General features: G+C 31.9%; 1 protein-coding gene across 1 annotated transcript; it reads left to right on the top strand.

Annotated features, from left to right (window-relative positions):
- The first annotated feature begins 5 nt into the window (after positions 1–5).
- LOC129806967 (protein Star) lies at positions 6–17,253 on the top strand. Its single transcript, XM_055855858.1, has 5 exons — positions 6–371; positions 851–1,080; positions 6,360–6,796; positions 11,850–12,023; positions 15,671–17,253. Exons 2-5 carry the CDS (start codon positions 876–878, stop codon positions 15,857–15,859), a joined length of 1,005 nt encoding a protein of 334 aa, XP_055711833.1. The 5' UTR covers positions 6–371; positions 851–875; the 3' UTR covers positions 15,860–17,253.
- The last annotated feature ends 6,276 nt before the right edge of the window (positions 17,254–23,529 follow it).

Here is a 23,529-nt window from a genome sequence, read left to right as displayed (position 1 = left end):
GCACATGTGAACAGAGAAACAAAAATTCATCACTGCATCAATTGGAAATGTCGTGTTAGTTTGTGGGCCAGTTTATTTTCTATTTATTTCCGTAATTACTCAAAATTTTTACATAGATTTAAGTTTAATAGTTACACTAAGTGATACTCTATCGAGTGTGTGTCTTCTCAAGTTGGTGGGTGTGTGAAAAAGTGAAGAAAATTTAGAGAGAAAATTTGCCATGGTGATTGTGAAGCATTTCTTTGGCATCAGCATTGAGAATTCATTCTGGATGCCCTAAAAAAATCGGCCAGGAAGCCACTATCACTGAAGCAGAATCATCCTGAAGGATCCAGCTACGGAAATCGCAGAGAAATGCGATTGTTTTAGAGGTAATTCTACGGAAAAATTGGGTATTTTTTGTTCCTTCAAACATGGATGTTTCCTATTGGAGTCTCATGTCAGAAAATTCCTCCAAAAAATGGGAAAAATAATCGTCTTCGAGCCAAAAAATAAGTGAAGCGAGTAATTGTTTATTTATTTGGCTGAAGAAGCTCTCGTTGGAGAGGCAATTTGCATGGTAAATGGCTGAGAAGGATGGGTTTACGTGGAGTTTTTTTCTTTGAGCCACCTCAGAGCTTGAGAGCGTTTTTATTGTCCTCTCTGCTCGTTGAACACCTGCCTGTAATCCAAACTGTCTGACTGGTCGGATTCAGATGGTGTATTTGGACAGACACAAAATATATTATACCTCTCCTCTACCAATCATAACAATAAAAAGAAGGAAAATAATGAAGAATCTCTTTACCAAAATCATCCGGAAATCCTTCCCGGACGTCCAACTGAAGCTTGTCTTTTTCCTCTTTGGCAGATTCCCGCACCAGGAAGCCCATACAATGACAGCAAAATCTTTAAATTTGTCTGGAAATCAGAATGGTGGCAAGATACCACCGAATGCTTCATGTGGACCAGGAAAGGCGTCCCTGAAGACCCCTCGAGCAGTGGGGCCCTCGCCCCTGAGGCAACTCCTACCCATTGCTCTCTGCCTGATCTCATTTGCCACTGTCCTCAGTGTTCTCATCATCTACATGGACACAACTGGTAAGTAAAAAAAAATTAGCTCAATACAATTTTAACTAAATTCTTTGCTATTTCGTTTAAATTGAGACCGGAAATTCCCATAAATTGCTGCGGTTGGAAGAAACTTGACTCTTATTGCCATTTAGCTTTTTTTCATACACTGCCCGTGTGGCCAGGGAGCGGAATAATAATGTGTCATTCTATATAAAAGACATTACATAAAAAGTGATTAAAAATGGAATTTTGCCAAATTATTTTCTCGGTTAATATTTTATAAAGTCGTAAAAGAAAAAATAGCAGAGATATTTGCAAAATTTGAAAGTCGGCAATAGCGTTGTATAATTTTTTTTTAATTGAGAGCAAAGCTTTATCGCAAAGCTTTTCAAACCTATTCAGTCTTTACCAAATAATTCCATAAAAATTATTTGTGCGTAGGACGTCTGATAAAAAAAGTAGGATTCTTGATATTATCTGTGATATTATTCTTAGTATATAAGAAACCTAGGGCAAAATATAATTAAACACAAGCCTACAAAAGACCTGTGAGATGTTTTTATCAGCTTTTTCTGATAGGAAGCTCTACATATTTAAAGTCTACAGACAGTTACACTCAATCCCGGGATTTAAGCACATTTTCGGGACCGAAAAAAACGCGCGAAATGGCATTAAGCATCGAGAAAATTTGCATACTTACAGGGGCTTTTTTTTTTTGAATAAATCATAGAACGAATTTCGCGCGGAGTAAAAGTAGTTAAAAAAAAAGATTCAACTGTTTAATAGAAATGCTTATAAACAGTACTTTTTGGCCAGAGTTCTTCAATAAATTGTTAGAATACTTTAAAAATTTATCTTAATAAAAAAATTGAAGTTTTCTGAAAAAGAAGCATACTGTTTTCAAATTTACCGCGTCACAAGTATACATTCAGGCGTATTTCAAAAATGATTTCATAAATTGACTCCCAATGGTAGGCAAACTTGCATAATTGTATGTGCATAATTCCGTCAGGTACATAATCCCGAAGGACTTAATGCCGGGAGCCGGGACTGAGTGTATTAATCTTTAATTTTTGATTGTTTTGAAATTCTTTATAATTAGCAATTTAATTTCTCTTAAAAAATCTACGTGGATTTTTGTACTTAAAATCTTGCTTTATAAAAATAAGAGGAGTAAAGCTATTTAGCTAAACCAGGTTTAGGTCAAAATCCTGAAAGCCAAAGTTCCGAAAATCAAAATTCCAAAAGCCGAATTCCGAAAAGCCAAAATTCTGAATTATTAAAAGCGTCATAGCTATTCCCATGATTGCACCCGCGATTACTGGAGGCAAAAGGGAAATTTTCTGTATTTTGAAAATTATTCCAGACGTTATTCTCCGTATGGTTTCGGCTTCGGCTCCTTCTGGATTTTGACTTCCTGTATTTTAGCTTTCGGGATTTTGCCGATCGAGATTTTGGCTTTTTGGGATTTTGGCTATTCCGGATTTTGACCCATTCGGGATTTCGATCTACTCAGGATTTTGGCTTTTCGTGATTTTGATTTGTTTAGGATTTGGACCCATTCGGGATTTTGGCTTTTAGGATTTTGACATTTCGGGATTTTGATCCATTCGGGAATTCGACCCACTTAGGGTTTTGGTTTTTCGAGATTTTGACCCATTGGGGGTTTTGGCTTTTCGTGATTTTGATTTGTTCGGGATTTCGACCCATTCGGGATTTTGACTTTCAGGATTTTGGCTTTTCGTGATTTTGATTTGTTCGGGTTTTTGACCCATTCGGGAATTTGGCTTTCAAGATTTTGGCTTTTCGGGATTTTGATTTATTCGGGATTTTGGGTTTCAGTATTTCGGCGTTTGAGATTTTGGAATTTCGGAATTTTGACCTGTTCGGGATTTCAACCCATTTTTTTTGCCTTTCGGGGTTTCGGTTTTTGGGGACTTTGGCCCATTTGGGGTACTGTTTTTCTGTAATTTTTTCTATTCAAAATCTGGCTGTTTGGGATTTTGACCCATTTGGTATTTTGCCTGTTTGGGATTATGATTTATTCGGGATTTCGACTCATTCTGGATTTTGGCTTTCAGGTTTTCGGCATTTGAGATTTTGGCATTTCGGGATTTCGACCCATTTTTTTTTGCCCTTCAGGGGTTTTGGTTTTTCGGGATTTTGGCGCATTTGGGAATCTAGCTTTCTGGATTTTTTTTTCTATTCAAAATTTTGTCTATTTAGGATTTCGAACATTAGGAATTTTGGCTTTTCGGGATCTTGGGCCATTGGGGATTTCGACCTATTAGGAATTTATTTTGACTTTAAGGGATTTTGGTCAATTCGTGAATTGACCTTTTCGGTATTTTTGCTATTCGAGATTTTGCTCAGCATTAAGCTAAACCATAGGTCTGAGGCCCGTGTTAGCTACACGGCTTAAGTTTTATGATAATAATATTTAAAAAAAAGTCTAGTTCTATTGAGAAATTTTAACATAGGATGATGGAATAAGAGCAATGAATCTTTTAGATTTTTAAAAGTTTTTCTATTCTATCTAGAATCTAGAAATTAGTGACATCCAGGAATTAGATTATACCTCCAATCTGAATATCGTTTTTGCTCAAAAAGCATTTTCGTTAATTCTGGGAGGGAAATCTTGACGAGCCATATTAAAAAAATGATTTTGCAAAATATCAACATTACTACAGCAAATATTAACAGACTTGTGATGATTTCTGGCATTTTGATTCGCAGAAAAATAACATTCATTTGATATATTTTAAAATAAAATTTAATTCTCTACATGCCAAAGTCCATCTGGTCTATAAGGCGATATTCGCCCTCCTGCTAATAAAAGAATAATAAAATCTAGGAATATTTTGTAATGAATTATAACTGTTATTTTTGACATGAAAATTGCTTAAATTTCCAAATTCTTCTTCGTTTTATTGAGAACCAATAATAAATTATTTTTTTCCAATAAGTTTGAGTCTCTTGTATGCTTTGTTGCTAAGAATGGTTTCTATTGCCTCAAATTGCAGTTAAATATTGTGAGAATATACCAATAGACAATCAAATCCGCTCTGATAAGAAATTGTGTACAAGGACTTATTAACTTATTCATAAGTGCTTCAATAAATTCTAACCAATTTGTAACGTTCTAAACAGCAATAAAGTATGTTAAATCATAGAAGATGTTCGTTAGAACAATATTTTTGTGTAGAAGACAAAGCAAGTTCTTAAAAGAAGCAAACAGAATTTATTGATTGTTAGATAGGTATATGCTTGATTTTCTATTTTTGTAAAGTGGTCATAATTTATAAAGGAGTCATAATTTGGTGGAATTTTAGAAATCTGAAGTTTCAAATTTTTTGACATTACGCTGTTTGTCTTCTCAGCATATGTCCGTCCGCCCGTTACCACGCCTAGAGCTCAAACTGTTTTAGATAGAGACTTGGAACCTTCGAGGGATCCCTTTCTCTACTCGTAAATCGACCGTGGGGCGATTAACATTCCTTCCAATTTCCCCCACTCCTCCCCATCTCGACCAAAACCATATTTTTTGGGATTGCTCAAAAACGCTTCGTACGATTTTCAAGGAGATGGAAAGGACCAAGATGCATAAATTTTTCGATATAATTAAGGTAAAGTGCTCTGTAGTCGGCCCATTCTTTAACTCGGTCAGTGGGGTTATTTAATCAATTTGCTTAGTTTTGGTATATTGTGGTCTAACCCGTCTAACCGGCCTAATATTATAAGGTCTATTACATTTTTTACATAATGTAAATCAGTGAAAATTTCATAGAAATTGGCTATTAAACGTTGAAAAATTGTTAAATAAAAAGACGGCCGAGTTGATAAACCGACCGATTTGAGGTATTTCAAATGCTTAAATTATTTTTTTTCGAAAAGAAAACTACAAAATGAAGGACTAATTCATTCATAGTTCATTAGAGCGTCTTGTCGCAGCACTTCCTAATTGGCGGGAAACCTACAGCTCGTAATTCTTGCCTCAGAAAAAAATCTAAATATATTTTTTTATAAGTGTATTTTATAGTTAAATCAAAAACAATCATAGAAAATTTTAAAATAGGAACTTTGTTTAGGTTTTTTTTTTAAGTTTAGGTTCAACTATAAGAGAATTTAATTCTAAAAGTTAATTAGGTCTTTATTCACCTCATTCGGTCCATAAGTTTTTTCTTAATCTTTCCCGTAAATTCGAAAAAACGCAGGAAACTGTAAAATGAGAAGTGGAGAAAATCCGCTTTGCTTTCGTCCCTCTATCTTCGGAAATACTTCAATTTGGCTTTTGAAATTTGGTTATATTCTTTGATAGTTTATCTATCAATAATTGTAATTAAGGTTTCCCCCTTAAATGAGTTGTGAACCCGTAAATGGTAAATAATGGAAAAATGCTTTCGAATTATGTATAGTATCTAAATTACGATTTTGAGCATTTTGCAAAACATGGGATACTATGCCATGTTTTTTTGTACATTGAACTTATTTTTAAATATTGCTAAATATCCCTTAATTAGGTATTTATAGTAGAGGTTGTCAATTGTTTATACTTGAAATGTTTTATTACGATTTCGTGGTAAAATAGCGAGTAATTTGTTTTTTTTTCTTTCTTTCACTCTTTAAAACCTTTTTCATGTATCATTTAAATCACTTTGTATTAAAAAAAGAACAGCGAAAACAATTCATTACAATATACATACAACTTGATTATTCTGTGATAAATAAATACTTATAGAAAAAGCAAAGCAAAAAAAAATAAAATGTATAAAGAATCTCTGCTAACCTTCTCTAATTTTGTTATATTACGGAGAAGTTTTCCTTTGAGACGTGTGGGCAGGATATGATTATTCATTATAATAAGTTATCGTAACTTGCAGGCCAGACCGTAATGCTATATTGAGAATTCATAAATAAATGAAAATTTGTGACAGCAAAGGTAAAAATATTTACAAAGTTTTGCTCAAAGAGTGAATTTTTAAAATAAGAAAATTTCAATTGTAAATTAGGACACTCTTTTATCTCAATTTGCATCAAAAATTGTGTTCTGTTGACTTTGAAATTATGATGAAATGTTAATGTTTATCTCTCTTTGAGATATTGAGTCAAAGGCATTTCCTGCACTATAGAGATGACAAACCATCCAACAATCATTTTAAAATAGCAAATGGTTTAATTGCACTTTGTAAAGTGTGCGAAGGAGGATTTTTTTTCCACTATGCGGTGAATTGTTGGGGGAGAACAAAGAGTTTGTGCATGTGAGTCAATGTGTGAGAATTGGTTTCTTTTTTTTCTTCTTCTTGCAGAAATTCGTCATCAACAGTTCCGCCTCAATATGTCACGAGACTACGATCTACAGGGAGTGTCTCAAGACAATCCCCTCCTCGTTACATATTTTCGCGAAGTGCAGATGCGAAAGTCCGAACAGATACCACCCTTTATCCTCAATTCGGAGCCCGGTGAGGAGCTCAATTTTACAGGAAGACACGAACTGGCGGCTGAATTGGCCTCCACGGTTGCTCAGCTGACTGGCAATCGGCCCAATGGGACATTCCTGCAGTCGCTGCCGGGCAGCAGTGATGTGGCAATGTCAGGGCCATGGTTGGCCAGTACTTTGGGCTGGGGAGGTGTTATCGTGGAGCCTGATCCGCGAAAATACTTCAACTATCTCAAACAGAATTACCAGAGGCGCAGCATTAAAGTTGTCCATGCGTGTCTCTCACCAAATGAATACCCAAAGGAAGTGAGTAGAACTTATTTTTTTCTATTTATAAAATTATATAAATAATTTAAAGGTTAGGGGGACCTAAATGATGAAGTTTGTGACCTAAATGTTGACCCAAGGTTCTTGCCTCTCATTTTCCCCCAACTCTTCTCTTTCAATCAAAATCATGTTTTTTTCAGGATCGCTTTAAAACGCGTGGCGTTTTTTTTTAAATTTTCGAATATGCTTTCGAGATTACAAAAATAGCGTTGCATCATTCCTAAAACCGGTTTTTCAAGTTCAAAGGTTCAAAAACCAATAGAGAGCGTATTTTTCAACCGAATGATATCGTATTTGGGTTCGTTGGAAAGGTCTTGGAATTTCTGACAAGTTTGATCCGATTTAAATCGGTTCTGAACTGGTAATGAACTGACTCATAACCGATAACTATTTTACTGCTTGAACTCAAAGAGAGAGCAGTTATATAATAGACTTTTTTTTCAACTTGTCTCTGTTCTGGAGCTTTTACTGTAAGAGATATCAACTTACAGTCTTCGATGACCCCCAATAAGCTTTTTCAATCATTTTTGGATATGTTTGAGAGCTAGTTTAGGCGAACATTTCGTCCAAACATACCTATGACCAGAAAATTCGCCATTTTGTGTTATTGAAGGCCAAAGTCAACCACTTTGGAAGGCTCATTTTTTAACCGATTTGGTTAAATTTGGATTTTTTGGAAAGGTATTGCAATTTCCTACCCGGCTGCATCGGTCTTCATCGGTAATGAACCGGTTAAGTACCGATTTTTTGATTTTGAAATGCTTTTGTGATTTATGAATCAATTTTATCTCTAGTAGATCAATGATACCAAAAGATTATGCGAAAAAACTAACTCACGGTGAGCTCTATCTCATGAGTTCGAGCATTCCGCAAAGCTGGGACGCTTTGCCATCTCTTTTTATTGTAAAATCAATTTTATTAATGTTGCGAATGATATATTTCGAAATTGTGGATTAAAATCTATCTAAAAAATACATATTTCATAATGTTCGTTGAAATAATACAAGAAGTACGAGCAAATTTCTTTAAATCGCAGTGCAATATCTGTAAAATTTTTACAAGAAAATGTAAAAAAAATAGCTTCAATTTTTATCAGACTTGATGGGCCCCTAAGACTAACCATGAACCACTGAAAAAGACATGTTACAGTGTCGAAAGCTCTGGAACCTTGAGAGTTTTAATTTTGGATTGAACCACCTCACCGACGCTTACCCGAAGGACACTTTTGTCCTAAAATAGTAGAATGGATCCCCAAGTATTAGCACTTCCTTTTTTTTACAAATTGGTTAAAAAATGAGCCCTTCAAAGTGATTGACCTATGACAAATTTATAATTTTTTATCTGATAAATCTGGAAAAACTAAACATAAGGTAAAGTATCCTATGTCGACCACTTAAGGATAGATTTTGCGAAAAACCTATGAAAAAAAAACAGAATTTGTATTTTTTGATAGGGTTTTTTATCTAAAACTATAGAATAGAACTTTATCTAACTAATTATGAACTTCATTTAGCCATAAAATAATTTAAAATTAACAAAAATTAAAATGTTTCAAAAAAGCGAAGTATTCCCCTATTCGACTACTTTGATATCAGAGTGCCTCTCTGCTCGACCGCCTGGGTTTCCTCTACTCGACCACCCATTTTTTCTTAGAATTAAATAAACTACAAAACTATAAAGTAATTAATTTAACTTAAGCTTTTTGTACACCTCCGGGATACCACTTGAAATTAAGAATTCATTCAGATAAAATAGAAAAACACCACTTTTATGAATTGTTGCAAAATAGAACAGTATTCCAGTAAAAAAGCTTCACTTATACTATGATTCGTCGATCGGTCAAATTGTGGAACATCATATTTGAAATAGGGGAGACCGGGGAGGTTTGGGACACTTTTTCATGTTTTGACTTTGAGACACTATTCCAAAAAATCACGATAGTGTATTACATTGTTATGTGGTCTATAGGATACTTATAGGTATTGACTTTATAAAAAGTACTTGATAAAACTTGGAAAACAACTGAGTTTTCTTGGAGAAGATAAAACATTTTACTTGACACTTTGTCCCAAGCCTCCCCGATGTGGGGCAGTATGGGACGCAAAAGGGGATGTTTGGGACGCGTTTTTTCTCGCATAATTTGTATTACTGGAATAAGTTAATTAATTTTAAATACCAGATTAAAAATATTTCTGATAGAAATAAAAATGTTTCATCTTTTATTTACATTTAGAAATTAATATCAATTTTATTTGTACAGTAGAGTCATTTATTGTCAATCAATTATTTAAAGTATTTTCTTCTTATTTTCCATCTACCTTTCTTTTATTTTTTTTATGCTAAATATTGCAATCATGATTATCAAATTCCTCAGGCGAGTAGATTTTCTTGCAACTCTTAGTTTTGAACTCATTGATGGATTCCTGTTTGATTTTACGACAACTGCATTGTACCTTGTTTTCTCATTATTTCTCTGAATTAGCTCTCGCCTTGCCTTTTCTGGAAAAATTGTTCGAGGAATTTTCGAAAAAAATAGTTTTTAACTAGATTGGGCAAAGATCGAATATCCTCTGAGAAGGAATTATTGCTTCCCAAGACAATGATGGTTTAATTGTCCCTGTAGTTAGAGAAATCTGCTCCACTGATAAAATTTGCACAAGAAGGAGATTTCCAGTAGAAACTAGGCATTACTCTTCATTTTGACAATAGACAATTGCATACCACCTACAATCTTGTCGAAAATCAACGTCCCATTCATCCCCTTTCAGGTGTCCCAAACATCCCCACGTATAGTTTTGGTATTTAAAATTTTTAAGTAAAAAACAAGAGCGTATAATCTTTGAAACTTTTATAAAAATATCTTCCCAGATTACACTGCTACCTAATGAGATAAAAAAGCTTTGATTATATATCGCTGATATAAAATACAAAGAGTAAAACTGAGACGTCAAAATATACGATTTTTATCAATTTTTAAAAAAATGTTCATAGAATTAAAACAATAAAACTGAAGATATCCATTCTTTTAGTCAAGATACATCTTAATATTGCCTACGATACAGTAATGGTTAAATCCCATATATTTCAAAAATTAATTGAAAAAATCGCCTTGTCCCACACTACCCCTGTCCCAAACCTCCCCGGTCTCCCCTACACCTTCAATTTTAAGACTCAAAATTAATATTTAACTTAATCATAGAACTAAAATTGATGCATAAGTAACATAGATAAAGTCCTTGACTTCCGATTTGACTAAAAATTTAAATTTTCTAGTAATCTTTAGGGCTTGAAGGGTAATAATTGAAACAATTCCTTAAGAAAAACGTTAAGGGCATCAAGAAACATGCCATAATTTACTGGAAAATTGCGAATTTTTTATTTAAGAAATTACTTTCATGCTTCGTATTTTTATTATTTTTTCAGTCTTCAATGGTCGATTTTTACAAATTTCCAACTGATTCGTATTATTTATGAAATAATTTACTGAATAATGTTAAACCCATTCGCTAAATATTATTGCAAAAATAAATAAATTGAATAAATATTTCCACCGGTCGACTTAAGAAACCCAGGGTGGTCGAGTCAAGAGTCGAGAGGCGGTCGACTCGAGGGTACTTTACCTTATATAAAAATTGTATAAAATTATTCATCTTATGAATGATTGAAGTTTTCCACCATTTTCTCTCCTGAGGTTTGTCATCAACGCTAAGACGGTGGTGGCCGCCAAAAAAAAATTACAATGTACTTTTGCTTCTCTTGTGATGTTCCTTACGTTCCTTATAAGCATTGCTGATGAATAAAATATCTATCTATCTATCTTATACTGTCCTACTCCCGAATTTTACCACAAAAATTTGTCATATGACATTGTCATACTGTTACAGAATTCCCCTTTTGGATGCATTGGTAATCCGAAATGGAGAACTGACCCCAGGCAAAATCTTATCTTAAAAACAATTTTTTATTTATTGAAAATTTAGGTATAATTATTTCAATAGAAATGAAGATGATGCTTCTATCTCTATCACCAATATTTCATTTATATTCTTCTAATTAATACTTTTCAATATTGCAATAAATATTTTTTTCTTGCATAAATGATTAATGAAGATTGTCCTTGTAATTGCACAGACGTGCTAACTGCACGTTTTATACTTCTCTTGTCTAATTAAAATTTATTTCAATAGCACAATTAATTCTGAAAACTGAGAAGAGTTTTATAATTAAATTCCTGATGCAGTCACTATTGTGGATCAAAAGAAAGTGCGTAGAAGCATTCACTCTATGCATTGCATAGTTATATTTGCTCTTTAATATTTCTTGGGTAATTATTTTTCTTGTCAAAACAAAAAGATGTTTTATTGAATTTTATTGGATTCTGCAAATTGTTTGGAAAATTTTATAGGTATTCTTATGATGACGTGCTAAGAGAAATACTTTTCAAAAAGTTATATAATAGTTTTCTGCAGAATTTTTCTTAACCATTCTCTAATGATTGGACTTTTTTTCCTTTTGTTTTATTTAGATTTATGCATTTTATTTGACTTCTTTAAGTTTAAAAGAGATTTTTTACAAAAGATCTGAAAGGGATTCTTCCGTTTCTCTTTCATCAAATAAAATTGAGAAATCTCTCTAGGATATTGCAAAAATCAATGTTTTTGTGAAATGCATGAACGTCTTTCTCAATCGTGCTTTGAGCTATTTTCCAGGGACTTTTGATAAATAGAGAGAAATGTGCAGGAGGTTTTTGCTGAAGAATGTAAATGAATTGATATTGACTTATTTCTTGGGCATAGGATATTTATTTTTGTTTATCACGCACCTTTCCACTTGAAAGATAAATAAAATCGATCTTTTCAGAGTTCATTAGACTTTCTGGGATTTTTTTTTTTTAAATTACTTGCGAAAATAAACATTGATTAAAATGTTGGTAAAAGTGTTGAGCGATTAAAAAGTAAAAATAATTTGATTTATGATGATGTTAATTTGACTTAAAATTGATTTCAATTGGGAAAACTCTCTCTCGAAACAGATAACTCTGCATCATGAAGAGGAGAGTGAAGTCCAAATAAATAGTATTATGGACGAGGAGACTGAATGGTTTCATCCACGAGTGAAGTGTTTTCCTGTATACACGATGCTCCTGGCGATGAATACAACAAATATTGATTTGCTGAGTGTTGGATGTCACGATCAGGAATTCCTGGTAAGTCGTTTGGTGGTGAAGGTAAAATAAAGACCAGTTTCAGAAATTCAAGAAAATATTTTTGTTTTCAAAATATCCAAAAATAATTCTTTAATAATTTTAGATTTCCATATACAAAATCTATTTGAATATTTTTGCGCAACACTTGTTTTGTAAACATGTTTTTGAGGTTTCAGTGAGAGTGAAAGTGATGTAAATCTAGCCATTTCGCTCACTCTCATAAGAAGTTTCGAAAACATATTTACAAAATAAAAGTTATTGTGCGCTGGACATTATCCACATATTTTCATACGTTTTTAATGGTGAAAATAATAATAAATATGTTTGTTTAAATTGTCCAGAAAAGCCAAATTTAACTAAACGGTTACTAGAGCCAAGAAGACAAAAAAAAACACAATACATTTTCCTAAATTTTCTACAACATTTAAAAAAAAATCAAGATAAAAGACTTGCATTTGGGATAAGGTGCAAGTAACTTTGTCCCCTTTAACACTTGAAGGGACCCTAGTGACAACCGCTGCCAATTTTGTTTTCAATTTTATTTTTTATAATGAAGAATATATCATTTCGCCTGGAGGCCTGATTGAATAAGTGCAGAATGTATCTGGCTATTTTTTCGTTATATTATCTTTAATAAAAATTAAATATTAATGTAAAAGTATTGGAAAAATAAAAAAAATACTGCACCCGGAAGGAAAGAGTAGCAGTTGCTGCCATATGCACTTTATTATGGGAGTTTGCCGTATTGCGAATATAATTTTCTTAATTATTAATTTATAAAAGCGTTAAAAGGACAGTTTGGAAATGTTATTGCAAATTATTGAGAAAAAAATAATGCAAATTCAGTAAATTATTGGGGTTGTAAAATCCTCGATGGAAAAGCATTCTCTTATGATTCTGATGAAGATAAAAACATCGAATGGTTAGAAATTCTTAGATATAGCGACCAAGGAGATGAGATTTCTTATTCAGAAACCAGAAAAAAACTGACTAAAGCTCCAAATGTTAAAATATACAAGTAAAAATATCAAAATATTTTGTAAAATCCGAGCAATGGCAGCGGCTGCCACTTGGTCCCTCCGTGATACTTTTAGTTAGGGTTCTACAAAGTGTTGAAGAAACACCATAAATCAACAATTTTACAAGATACCGTGATCGATATCTTGATTTGACGTTTTTGTCCGCCACTTTGAATAACTGTCAAAATCTTAAACTCAACCGATTGGACTGGAATTTTAGTATGTTGTAGTTGCTGCCAAGACCTTTTCAAAAAGTATCTGTGTTCCGGTCTAGGTCAAGTAGTTACCTAGATATAGAGGTTCAGAGTTTCAAATTTGGAATTAATGGTATTTCCACGGTCGTTGCTATTGATTGAAAATCTGGAACTCAAATATCTTAATAAGCACTAAAAAATAGTTGGGGCTTTTGTTTTATATATCCATTTGCTTGTACAAAATTAAAACAAAAATTAAACGAAAAGTTCATTTATTTTTTCATCTTCGTAACAACATTTATTTCAGATTCTAAAATATTATGCTGTTATAAGCAAAAGCATTAGTTTTCTCTCCGTTTCTTTGTTAGATCTTATCACATAACGATAGCCCTGCTGTTTTTTAGTCGTGGTTTCAATAAAGTTAGCGCTTAGTTCTGTATTCATGAGGGTGTCAAAATTTTCAACTTGGAGCGCCTGTATCTAGGCAACTTCGTGACCTAAGTCGGATTATATATATACATATATATTCTGAAAAGGCCTTGACATAAGCTAAAACATACTAAGATTTCAGCTCAATCAGTTAAGTTTTAGATTGTGACAGTTATTCAAAATGGTGGACAGAAACGTCAAATCAAGCTGGCGATCACGTCATCTTGTTTATCTGGAATATTTTATCTTAACTTCTCATATAATTGGATAATTTTTATTCAAAAGTTTTTCTAATATAGCTATAGAAAGACCATCATTTGCCATTATATGATATAAATCATGCGTTCCTTTGAGGAAAATGGGAACAATTTCCTACCTTTTTACTTTTTGTAATTTGCCATTTTTAACCTAAATTATAAATTATCAAAAAACAGATTATTTCTTATTATTTATCATCTTTTTTATATACATATATTTACCATTGACAACTTTAAAAATATACAAATCCACCATTTGCCTCTCAAATGACATAAACTCAAAATGTAACCGGCTTACATTAAGTTGGTTGCATGTTTTGACCATTTTAAATTAGTTTTTTTAAATGAGGCAACAAACTTTTGATTTTTCAAAAATGACCAACTTTTGGAAAACAATTATTTTTGATATGAAATAAAATGAATTATTTTTTTTGAAAAATATAAATAATATCTACAGATTACAGGGAACTCATCTGCAAAAAGAAAAATTTTAAAAAGTATTTTTTTCTATCATTTTTTTTTCATTTGATTTCTCAAACATGCATTACGCAACAAACTATTAACATCCACTGTAAGTGTCTCTAGTGTATAGAGGCTATTAGTCTCGAATTCGTCTAATAATGAATGTAAAAGTAATGCCAATGCATTGACAATAAACCGCCTAAAAAAGAGAGGTTCGTATAGGAAATAGGTTTCGACATTTAGAGTTCAGTCGAAAACAAATACACATTCACTGCCCAGATCCACAAACCGAGGTTAGTCTACCGTGATATAAAGCGGTAGTGTGTGAATCAGAACGCACATAGAGCATTGTGATATAGAGCAGGTTTAACCCTTTAAGGACAACTGGGTCACCCGTGACCCATAGAGGAAATAATTTTTCCTGACTATCTGAAGTAATTTCTTTCTAATGTTTTTATCTACCCATTACCATCAAACATGTTTCGAAGAAAACTGAGGTGCACATGGTGCTATCAGAAAAGAGGATTATAAGACCAATTGTATTTGTGAGGCATGCGACATTTATCTCTGTGTTACCAGTACTCGCAATTGTTTCGATGAATATCATAAAAATTAAAAATGAAGTAAATAATACATTTTTTCATAAAAATTATTGTTTTTGTGTACAAGTCTTCAAGAGTCTTTGAGACCAAAAATTGAATGAGATTTTTTAAAATAAATTTTTGATCGTTTTAAGTTTTACTCGTACTCTAAATATTTTTTTATTATTACAAATATATTCAAGTTATTTATCTTTCAAAAATAACAGAGTAAACGAGTAAACTAGTCTGGAAAATTTTCTGCTTTTTTACCTTTAAGGACGATTGGGTCATATATGACCCATAGTTTTCCAGGACTCCTAGGGATGGGAAAATTTCTTTTTAACGTAAATCTCTTATTTAGGCTAAAATATCGAGGGAAACTTGATTTCGTTGAATTTCGCTCAGCAAAAAGCTTCTCGTCCTTAAAGGGTTAAGGAACATAGAGAAAAAATTGATTGGTCCGAAGCTTGAGTCGTCTGAAGGTAGCGCGCTTTCCCCTAGATAGTGTTCTATTTTTTTTTACAATATTTATCTCTTGATTAGAAGTTTAATTTCAAAGTAATGAACAATGGTGACAATGGGTTAAGAATGTTTTCATAATTTCTGGAGCGGTCTCTATACCCTATCTATTAATATTCTTTCATCGCAATATCTTCTATAATATATACAATGATGTTGGTGTTTTTTTTCCTCTTTTATTCGCAGATCCTTCAAACAATACCATTCGACAGGGTGAGAATTGATATAATATCTGTGCATCTCATGTCACGTCTCGAGGAGGATAATATCCCCGTCTATTCGCAAAATATTACAAAATTTCTCTTTGGAAAAAACTATAGACTCATGCAGAATCTCAAAAATAATCTCATTTATCAATACAATCGTCACAATTGATCACCTTTTCATTTTTTGCATGTATTTTCTCAAATGTGTGCCCCCCACAGAATATCAACAGCCCTTTTCCTCCCTTATTTATCAATTCCTCTGTTTAAATCACTTTGCAAATTGTAATTTAATTTATCGATAGATGAACAAGCAGAAAAAAAAGAAACAATTCAACGTTAATGCATGAATACAGTAAAAAAGAAAATTACAGCACAAAAATGACAAAGATTTAGATTTAGAGTGAATGTTTCAAAGTCCCAATGTTTTTTTTTTCTTCTTTTGTGTGTGTTTTCTTTCGAACATGAAGAAAGAAAATTGAGAATAATCCAGATGAGAATCAATATTTAGATTATGGAAAAAAAAGAATAAAAAGGAAAATCTCAGGTTTATTTAGTTTCTCCGTTTTCCCTACCAGAAATATCACTAAAAAAAAAACATTTAGTAATTTTTGCTGCCTCTTTAAAAACTTCAGTAATTTTGTAAGATTAATTTAAAAGTAAAGGAAAAATATTTTCACATTTTTTTTTGTATACCAAATATTACTCGAATTTTTTTTTGTATTTTTTTAACAATAAGAAAATCAACTGAAGATTGTAATTTGATAGGTTTAAAAAATGTTTGAAAAAAAGAACATGAGAATGAGGATTTTGACCTAGAAAAAAAAACAGGTGCGTTCCTAAAGAAAAATTGTATTTTAACAGCTGGAAACTGAGAGGACGATAGAGTTTCATTGTTTTCTGAATGAGAATGAGTAAGTTTTAGTGAGAAAAAAAAGAAGGATATTGCATAACTATTGCCTCTATTTTAACTTTATAAGAATAAAAGAGAAAAAAATGAACACTTTCTTACACTTACAAAATATTTCGTATATCTTTTTTTCAAGTAGAATTTAATAGATTTATCGCTGGCCTTAAAACAAATTGTGTATTTAATAAATAAAAAAAGAAAGATAAAAAAACCAGATATAGCCTTAAGAGAACAATGTTAGTCAAGTAATTGTTTAAACATTCCTATTTGCTGCCTTTCTTTCTTTTTTTGAATAAATATTAATAAAAAAATATTCAAAAATATCACAAAGTCAATCAGAATCAAAATTTACATTTTTCCTCACATTTTTTATCACTTTATATTTTTTATTTATTTCACCATTAAAAAAAGTATTAAAAGTTATTCTTTTCTTGTCATGCACTTTTTTAAGTTACTTTTTATTAGTATTTTTTTTTACTTTAGTATTTTTTTCTAAGTTAGAAAACTTTCAAAGAATTTATTGAAATGATTTTTTTAAGTAGATCCTTTTAATTTCTTAGTATATATTCCCTAAATTTTACTTTATTTTTAAGGAAACCACATTTTTATAATATTTTTTTTTTGTAGAAGGATAAAAATTACAATTGTACATAAATTGTCCCGTCTTTATTTTTGATGGTGCTTCAAAAGCGTGCCTGTGGGTGAATTTTCATAAAATATGCAAAGGGATGGGCTTGTTTGTTCCTGTGCAAATACCCTGAGATAAATTTGTGAATTTTTCACGAAGCTGAAGGTTTTTGCTCTCTGGTAAATTACAAAATTTTATGCTGAGGCTGGTTCTGCAGTTAATTGAGGGAGAAAGAGCTTTTGGTCCAAAGATTATTTTCTTTCAATAACTAATAAATTCATATTTGCTCTCAAAGTAACTGCTAAGCGTTATTCTTTGAGTTTATCTCGACAAAATGCGCAAAAGAATCCTAAGGGTGAGGCTTTATTTGTTCAAAAAGCTTCGTTGGTTTCTTCTAGTTCACGCTAATGGAAATTTGCGAGTGTTAAATTCAAAATTTAGTTTAGATGATTTCTTATAAAAAATGAAGACTTCAGTGGATTAAAGTAAATATAAAATACTTCTAAGGGTAAGTGTGCCAAATTCCGGCCAGCTTGTAATTTCGGCCACATTTTTGTTTTTCGAATATCCATGAATTTTTAGTTTTTGCATACTCTAGAGATTATACAATGCAAAAAATAACAAAAATGTCGCTTCGACGAATGAGATGATCTGAAAAAGGCATTGGAAGAATTCCAGAAGGGCAAGGGACTATGAGAATGAAGGCGGCCGCAATAGGCCACCAATGCTATGTCTACATTTTAATTCATTTTGAAATGTATTGAGAACGAACTTAGAGAAAATAAAGACGATAAACTGTCTACAAGGTTCCAAGTAACATTCCTTATAAAAGACTATAACAAAAAAAATCAATTTGTATTAAAAATATTATATTTCAAACTTGAGACTTTAGCGCTTGCATGCAACTATGCCGAAATTTTGAACACTTAGGGTAAGTGTGTCAAATTTCGGCATAGTTGCATATAAACACCGAAGTCCTAAGTTTGAAATGCAATAATTTTAATTCATATTGATATTTTTTGTTACTTCCTTTTCGGGAGGGTTGTGTGGAACCTTGAAAACTAGTTTATCATCTTTGTTTTCTTTAAATCACTTCCTAAAATATTGAATAATTAATAAAAATGTGGACATTGCTTTAGTTAGTATTCCGACCACTTTGAGTGGAAATACCGGCCACCTTTTTTCTGACCACCTTTTGTGACGCAACGGATAGAAAATTTCAAAACGTCAAGCGGAACGAGTTTAATATTCAGTTTAATACGTTTATATGACCCACATGCCCTGAGATCTTCCGTTTAATTTGCCCTGAAGACCTGAAGAGTAGCATCTTAAATTTACGCGCAGATTATCGTAGCAATTTGCCCTTCCTGAACTCTTCCAAGGCCTTTTCTACATAATCTTTTTCGTAGAAGCAATGGTTTTTTTCTCTGGACATTGTAGAACTCAGAAATTGAAAAAAGACAGAATAAATAATAAATTTAGGAAAGCAAAAGATGTTGCCGGAATAGGCAACACTACCTCACCGGAGAGACGCTCACAAAGTATATACTTTTTTACGCGAAATACAGGATCCAGCTGGGAAATTTCACCCGAAATTTAAAAATTGATTCACAATTAACAAACAGAAAGAATCTTTAATGAAAACTAATCAATTTTCATGAAAAACGCCGAAGGAAAACCTTCTGCACTTCACTACAAATCGTAAGATTGCTATAGTATAGAAACACAATCGATTTGTTACATTTTTTGTAAGACTCTTTCCACACTGAGTTTTTACAACGCAATTTAAATTCAAAGTATACCTAAAATTTAACAGTCTTTGTGTTAATACATCCTAAAATGAATAAATATTTAAAAACAAAATGAATTCATTGACTATTTGGAGATTACACACATAATTTTAATTTATTTATTTGCATGGCCGAAATTACACTCAAAGTGGCCGAAATTAGAAGCTGGCCAAAATTTCGCACACTTCCCCTATCCTAAATGTTTTAAGATAATTGAACGTGTAAGATGTTGGAAAGCTCTCAAGCACATTAGTTTTTTAGAATCTAGCAAAGAAAGGCTTTTAGGCTTCGCACGCACTTTATATTTTTTCTCATTCAATTCAATTTATTTAATAATAAAAGAAAACTGCTCTCTGGTAGAGTTCGAGCAGTTAATAGGATAAACTGTCCCCTGTACTAGAATTGTTCCATATAAGTACAATGAATTTTCTGGGTTATAAGGAGTGCGTGACAGACAAAAATTTGAGGATAAGCTCCCACTTTCGCCTACGAGGTAAGTTATTGAATAAAATAATTTCCTTATATTTAAACAATGCAGCTTTCTAAACTGTGCGTATTTTATACTAAGATGAGAATTTATCATTGAAGATTTGGCTTATGGGAAACTGTGGAAAAGCTTTTGAATTTGCATAAGCATAAGATAAAAGGCAACAATTAATTTTGAAAGAGATAAATTAACATTTAATATTTTTGTAATTACTCAGTTTTAGAAAATTTATTAAAAGTCTCAGTTATTTTGAATAAAAAAGTTTTTGTACTGTATATTTTTTTTAATCAATAAAAAAATCTATTAAGAAATGAAAAAGCTCATCAAATAATAAACAATCCAAAAATCAACAATTAGAAATCCTTTTCAAGAGTTCAAAAATCCAAAATAATGTTAATTGAAAATTAGAAAAGTCCTTTTTACATTGCCACTGATTCGTATAATTACGTGTATAAATTAAAATAATTTTCCCTGTAGACACTAATTCATTGCAATTTGTAATGCAAAAGTGGCAAAAGGGAAAAAGTGATAGAATGATTTCCAACTCCATTAGGAACACAATCAAATTAAATTGTAATGAATCTCCATATCTCGGTCTAGAATAATTAAATTTCATCCCAATGATTCCTTTCTCCTCCGCAACTTCATGGGAATATTTTTCTGCTGAGAGAGAGGTTTCGCCTACGAGAAAGTTAAAGGTATAAGCTTGATGAAAAGGACTTTAGATGTCTTGATATAGAGTCACAGCTTCTGCGAATCGGATTAAAAGTTTATCATTGTTGATTCGTCGATAAAGAATGTGATTTACGTTAAAAAAAGAACAAACTTTAGGACTTCAAAGTTCGTTCTGCAATATCGAAAGTTCTCCTAGCAGTCCCTATAATAAGAATTGGTCTGACATTTTAAAGGGCAAAAACCAAATGGTCAGTAAAAAGTCAAAAGTGGTCAGCAAAAAATTAAATTTGATCAGCAAATAATTTGAAATAATCAGTAAAAATTTTCAATTTTGTCAGTAAATTTAAATTTGGTTTGCAAAAACTTCAAATTGATCAGTAGATATATTCGAGTTGATTAGTAAAAAATTGAAAATTAATTAGCAAAAAATTAAAAACGGTCAGTAAAAAGAAAATACGGTTAGTGAAAAATTAAAAATGAGCAGTAAAAATATTCGAGTTGATCAGCAAAAATTTAAAATGAGCAGCAAAAAAAATAAAAAAAAGCATTAAAAAATTAAAATTGAGCAGTAAAAAATAAAAAGTGGTCTGCAAAAAATTAAAAATGATAAATAGAAATATTCATATTGACCACTGAAAAATTAAAAAGTGGTCAGCAAAAAATTAAAAAGGAGCAGTAAAAAATAAAAATTGGTCAGTAAAATATTAAATTTATTTATTTACTGCTCATTTTTAATTTTTTACTGCTTTTTTAAATCTTATTTACTGATCATTTTTAATTTTTTGCTGACCAAATTCAATATTTTTACTACTTATTTTTAATTTATTACTGATCACTTTTTTTACTGATCATCTTTTACTTTTTACTGATCATGTTTTATTTTTTACTGATCACTTTTTACTGATCATGTTTCATTTTTTGCTGACCATTTTTAATTTTTTACTGACCGCTTTTAATAAAGTACTGCTCTTTTTAATTTTTTACTGATCTTTTTAAACTTTGCTGCTCTTTTTTATTTTTTTCTGATCATTTCGAATTTTTTGCCAACCAAATTTAACTTTTTACTGCTCGTTTATTCAATGCTATTTTAAAGTATTATAGTAGAATATGTTCCACAACCTCCAACTATACGACTTTGATTAATTTCGAAATCAATTTGAACTCCCCTTTACGCTTTTGGTGAAATTTAAGTACGCTATTGTAATTTACCCTAAAACCGTTTTAATGTAATATCAAACCGATCAAACAGGATCAAATTCCTCATCCGGACGTTCGCTGCGATTTTAATAGAATTTTAGTATGGAGCACAATTAGTTTTAAGTAAATATAATTTCAGATGCCACTGCATCATTAGAACTTTAATACAAATATAGAATAATTATGTTTAGGTTAACTCTTTCGCGTCTTTAGGGTCATATATGACCCGGGGAAAAAAGTTTCTTTTTGGCTATTTACATTAATTGAAATCTAACTGGAGTCTTGAGAAAATGAGCCAAGAATCTTACATCCTTCTATTATGATGTCGTGCACGAACAGATAGATTTCAATTAATGTAAATACCCAAAAAAAACTTTTTTCGCCGAGTCATGACATTACCCTAAAGACGCGAAAGAGTTAACCGGGATCATTGTAACATCGGACACCATAGAATATTAGACAAATAAATTTTAAAATTTAACAATTCCTTTAAAAATTCACAAAAAATTAATTTAATAATCTTCAAAGTTCAAAGTACTCTAAAATAGCAGAAATTTTAAATTATTAGTAAGATTATCAAAATCAGAACTTCCGTGCTGTTCGACTTTCAAACAAGTACCCTATTGCATTATAATCTAATTTTCAAAGAAACACCAATAAGTTTCTCGTAGATTTTTTACAAGGCTTCCTGTTAACAATCCCAGCTCCCGCAAGCTTATCAATTCTTATCTTTGGTTTTAGAATGTGTATTCAGTGGTCTGAGGAAAATTTCAATTTGAACTTTGCGCTTTCAACCGGACGAATCGAGACGAATGGAATTAAATTTCACCCTGAAGATGATCAGAAAAGAATAATTTTGAGGTGTTCTACCCGAGAAGCAACTTTGCAGGGGTTGGAAAATTGGTGGAAGAGTGGTTGAGAGCTTTTGGGGATTATGGTGCAATTGGAGGTCAATTTAGTGACGTGATTTACTTGATGCGTAAACAGAAGCTGAAGCGATGACCAGGAAAATTACCAATAGTTTCACCCCGAGCATATTGCTCTCCCCATTTTCCCAGAGGGCAGAACGTAAGGGGATGATTGAAATTGCTAGTCAATTTTCCATCGTGTCGTTATAGAGAGTAAACAGCAAGAAAATGTGTTGGAGATTTTTTCATCGGATAGCCTTTACTGTATTCAGTAAATTTCTGTCATAAGGAATTTCAACAGAGCCTTCAGTTTGTTACGCGCTTAGACACAAGAGACTTAGAATATTAATTTGAATATCTAAAAAAGAATTGTAAAGAAAACTATGATTTTTGTTATTGTAACTTTATTGTTACATTAATTGCACATTTTTTCTTTACTGCGTATTTGAATAAGCTCCGCTCATGGATGAAGCCTATTCCGGTTGCATTCCCTTTTGATGCGCGAAGAGGCATGATTAATACCTGCCTAAAGAAAAATAGGCCACGCCTATTATAAAGCTTTCTACCTAGTTGAATAATTTAAATCTGTACCTTATCTTATGCCATTTTGAATAAATTCGCAAATTGTAAATATATTGGTTTTAAATAATTGTCAAGAATTTTAAGAGATGTGTCATGTTCAGATTGAGTGATGAATTTTAAATCATAGTTCACTCCAAGGGCATTACATTTCCTATGTTTCCCAAATGTTTCTAGCGAGCCGAAAAAACTTTTAAGTTTATTAGCTGTTTTCTGTCATTGTAGAATGATTTAGCATAAAACACTGATACAAAATCTAAGACAATTTAATAACGAAGAGGCAACCGAAGACCCCAAATTGGCAACCTACGTAGTTTTGAAGATATCGCGTGAAATGTGTACGAATACAGGAAAAATTTTACACTAAAACTGGTCGCATTTTTCAGAAATAATGTCACCCCCCTGGTTCACTCGCTAACCCTATTTATCCACTAATAATAATTGTGCAGTATTCATCGTACTCATTCGAGCCGTATGTCGTATAATGAATGCGTTTATCTACATTATTTAAATCTTTAAATGTATAATGTTTATCGTTCGGGTAAATTATCGGTTTTCAAAGCTGTGTTCGTTCCTATTCTCACCATGAGATTTTCGTAAAGTTTTCGAAAGTATAAGATTGCGAGTGTAAGGGCCTTGACAGACTTGAGGATTAGCCGAGAGACGGC

The sequence above is a fragment of the Phlebotomus papatasi genome, chromosome 3 (genome assembly GCF_024763615.1).
Source record: "Phlebotomus papatasi isolate M1 chromosome 3, Ppap_2.1, whole genome shotgun sequence".
Lineage (NCBI taxonomy): Eukaryota > Metazoa > Arthropoda > Insecta > Diptera > Psychodidae > Phlebotomus > Phlebotomus papatasi.
Note: the sequence above shows the minus strand (reverse complement) of the source record. Positions and strands in the feature narration are given on the sequence as shown.